Source organism: Limulus polyphemus, unplaced genomic scaffold (genome assembly GCF_000517525.1).
Source record: "Limulus polyphemus unplaced genomic scaffold, Limulus_polyphemus-2.1.2 Scaffold184, whole genome shotgun sequence".
NCBI lineage: Eukaryota > Metazoa > Arthropoda > Merostomata > Xiphosura > Limulidae > Limulus > Limulus polyphemus.
Genome location: NW_013665794.1, coordinates 136,704 through 140,827, shown reverse-complemented (window position 1 = coordinate 140,827; position 4,124 = coordinate 136,704). Strand labels below are relative to the sequence as shown.

The 4,124-nt window shown below is 33.1% G+C and overlaps 1 protein-coding gene across 2 annotated transcripts in view; it reads right to left on the bottom strand.

Moving 5' to 3' along the window:
- Positions 1-4,124, bottom strand: part of LOC106478144 (leupaxin-like) — an 86,029-nt gene that overhangs the window by 21,475 nt on the left and 60,430 nt on the right. For both annotated transcript variants that reach the window (XM_013938662.2, XM_013938663.2), the window contains exon 3: positions 3,742-3,871. In XM_013938662.2, coding sequence (XP_013794116.1) covers positions 3,742-3,871 — 130 coding nt within the window. The remainder of the gene's footprint in view (positions 1-3,741; positions 3,872-4,124) is intronic.

Genomic DNA, 4,124 nt, shown 5'->3' with positions numbered 1-4,124 from the left:
TTTACGTAACTCTAGTATTGTAATTTAAAAAAAAACTAAAGATACGGGACAAATTTCTACTAATATATATATATATATATATATATACACATATATATAAAGATAACTCCCTATATTGTTTTTGCCAATAAAAACTTAAATGTTTTCCCTCTACAATTAAATAATTGGCCTGGACATTTGCGAACAGGAAGAGCACTTAAAACCAATGTGAAAGGAAGTACACATTTCATTTCATTATTGAAACGCTATAAATGTTCATTATTGAAACGCTATAAATGTTCATTATTGAAACGCTATAAATGCTAGAACTAAGGAATGGGAAACTCTCTAAATATCAGAAAATAATTAATCTTAAAGACCAAATAGAAACTTTTCTGTTTATGAATAGCATGTTTATACGTAATGCAGATACCATGAGTAGTTCAGTATATTTCATAATGTTAAGAAGTAAAAAATGAAATTTATTGTTAAATAAATCAACCAAAGTATATATGAAAGTTTTAAATATATAGTTGTCTTGTACATTCAGCTTAAAAGTTTCATATTACGTCTAATATAAGTGGTGAAAATACGCTGCAGTGTAATTTTTATATTACATTTTTCTTTAATTCAGCTGTTACAGAATGGGTCATCAGTCCTATGCCCACCACTAGTATCTAAGCCCGATTTTTAGTGTTATAATCCCTTAGAATTATCGCTGAACCGCCGGGGTGGTGCTTCTTGGACAAGTAACAAACAGGTTTTTAACTAGCAAGTGTTACTTATCAAGAGAATCACCGTAAGACGTTTATTTCATTCTCAATTTAATTCTGGATCCGAGCATATCCTGATGGTATGCGTAACTTGGTTATTACTCCGAGGGTCCCAAGTTCGTGTCCCCTTGCAACAAAAACTCTCTCTGTACTTTTGGACCGTGGATGTGCTATAAAAGTGAAGGTCAAATTCCGCTCACTGTTCAATCAGATAAGAGTAGCTCAAGAATTAATGGTAGGTGCTGGTGGCTAGCTAGCTGCCTGCAATCTTATCTAGTCCATCAGATCACAATTACGGACGAATATGTGCAGATATCCCTCATGTAGTTTTGCACGAAAATTCTGCAGATGAAGTCCTCTAGATGTTAGGCTTTATCGGCATGTGAGATATTTCCGTGGGGTTTAGTTTAACCCCACACCCAACTACATGTTTCTTTTTAAAGAGTATTTCTACTACGAAGGAGTATGTGTCACAACATTTTTTTAATGAAATTATGACAACTGAGATTTGTTTGTGTGTTTATTTGTTTATTTAATTTCGCGCAATGCTACTCGAGGGATTTCTGCGCTAGATCTCTCTAAGTTAGAAGTGATAGAATAGGGGGAAGGTGATTAGTCAACGCCATCCACCGTCACAAACCCATAACTATAAAATTGGCTCCAGATCGTTGACTCTTGTAAACTGTAAATTTATGTAACAGGAAATTGGTCATAATCCCACAAATATACATATTGGCTCTAGATCTCTGGATCTCGCAAACTGTATTTTTTTGTGTCACAGGAACTTGGTCACACATTCACAACTGTACACGCTGATTCTAGCTAGATATCTGGATCTCGCAAGCTGTAAATTTATGTCACAGGAAACTGTTCACAAACCCTCAACTAAACCCATTGGCTCTAGATCTCTGGATCTCGAAAACTGCAAATCTATGTTACAGGAACTTGGTCACAAACCCACAACTACATACACTGCTCTAAAGCTCTGTATCTCACAAACTGTCAATAAATGCCATAGGAAATTGGTCACAATCCCACAACTATACACATTGGCTCTAGATCTCTCGATCTTGCAAACTGTAAACTTACGTCATAAAATCTTGGCCACAAACTAACGATTCTGGCACTTTTAACTGTGGGTATATGTAGCTTTCCATATCATAAGAGTTTTTTGTGCAAACTAAGTCACTGGTTAAATAAACTGCTCTACCAGTGGATAGCTTAGAAGTGCTCTGACTCAAAGAAATGGAAAATATTTGCAAAACTGAAATACAATGGCACGTGGAATTTAAAATAAATATTAGTCAAGGATCAGTTTTCATAAACCATATGAGAAGGGCATGGTGTAAAAAAGAAGAACTTTTAATTAACATATTCTAGTCTTATAAGTGTTCCAGTGTTGAGTATGTCTAACTTTTTGACTCATTTATGATTTTTTTTCATTTAATATGTGCTCATTTTGAGGCCATTCATTCACTCTAGTAAAATATGCCCTGAATTGCAATCATAATTTCAAACTAGTGTTCCCCGCAATGGCTTGCACTTCTGTTTATGTGCATAGGATGTTTGCCAGAGGCTATGAGTCGTCCTACAGCCAGCAAGGAAATTGTGCTAACGTACATCAGCAAAATGCATGCTCTCTTCATACAGCATGGACTGGTCCAGCTAGAAATAGGTATTTGAACAGTGACACAAGTCTGTTTATGTAGCACACTTAACTTAGAAGAAGTTAGAACAACTTTTATGTGTAGCCCAGTGTAAAATGACACACACATACACACTAATATTTATACTGTATACAGTATAATCATGGGTGTTAACCTGTGACAAACTTTGGTTAAGCTGAAACATTTAGTATATGAGATAAAGAAAGTGAGTATTAGGTTTATATTTGTTTGTATTCTCGTTAATTATCACTCATACTTAGCGTTCGTAATATAATTATAATTATTTTATTACACATATGTATGAAACAAAAATTAGTACATTAAAATTGGGACTTTGATTCATGCACCAAGCTTGGACGGCCACAATGGACATGATAAACAAATACCCTACACAAGCCAATACAGAGTTTATTTTCAGGCATTAGATGATGGAATGCACTAATATATTAAACTAATAAATATACAACGTTAAAATCAATACACAATTAAAATCATTTCGAAATAATGACTCTACATGTTTCTACGTGTCACACGTCATCTTTAGGAGTGAGGTTGTAAGAGATAAATTTCACATTTTATATTTACTTAAATATCACGTGACCTGTCTGTAATTTTGCATTTGGGTATAAATATCAGAACAGGTCTTGCCCCATTCTTAGACAGATATTCGCCGCACCTTCATCTCTATTTAGTAATTTATAATTATTTTTAAATTTCATTATTTCCAGCGATTGTCGATTATTATAGTTGCTGTAATACCTTTAGGTTGAGTTAATAGAATTTTTTTTCCCATAATATGTTATGTTGGGTTTTCATTTTTTATACATCTCTTATGTTCGGCTATATGATATTTAAAATTACGTTTTGTTTGTCCAATATATATATATTTCCACATTCACATTCAATTTTATAAATTCCAAATTTATCCATTAATTGTACTTCGTCTTTACTATTGCCTAAAATTTGTTTTATCTTATTTATCGGTTTAAATATAGAGCAAAACATTTGTTGTTTTTTAAAAATTTTAAATAAACCAGTAGTTAAACCTGGAATAAAATAAAAATTCAATATTTCGAGGGTTGATAACTACAAAGAATTCATTTTTTCTAATCGTTCTTATGAGTAGGTGAATGAGCTCTCATAGGATAGATATAAACCTAATACTTACGTCCTTTATCTCATATACTACATGTTTCAGCTTAACCAAAGTTTGTCCAGGTTAACATCCATGTTGATACTATATATAGTATAAATTTTCGTGTGTGTGTGTGACTGACACAGCGTGATAGGATTTTTTTTATTGATATAGCCAGAATGCATACCTTTATATTCTGGAGAAGAAGAGCTGAGACGAGCTGAATTGAGGTCTTCCAAGAGAGAGTCTAGCTCCGACAGATGGTCAGTATTTGAACTTAGCTGGGATGGATGCACCTGCTGGTTCTGATAAATAGGCTGAGAGAAAGAAGAAAACATTGGTTATCTTGAATATTAAAAAACATTCTAATTGCTGACGTTGATTTTTGAATTTCATGTTATCGATAACGAACAAAACTTATACAGATTATTTTTGCAATACACAGCTAACTTAGACAATATTTATCCAATACACAGCTAACTTAGACAATATTTATCCAATACACAGCTAACTTAGACAATATTTATCCAATACACAGCTAACTTAGACAATATTTATCCAATACACAAT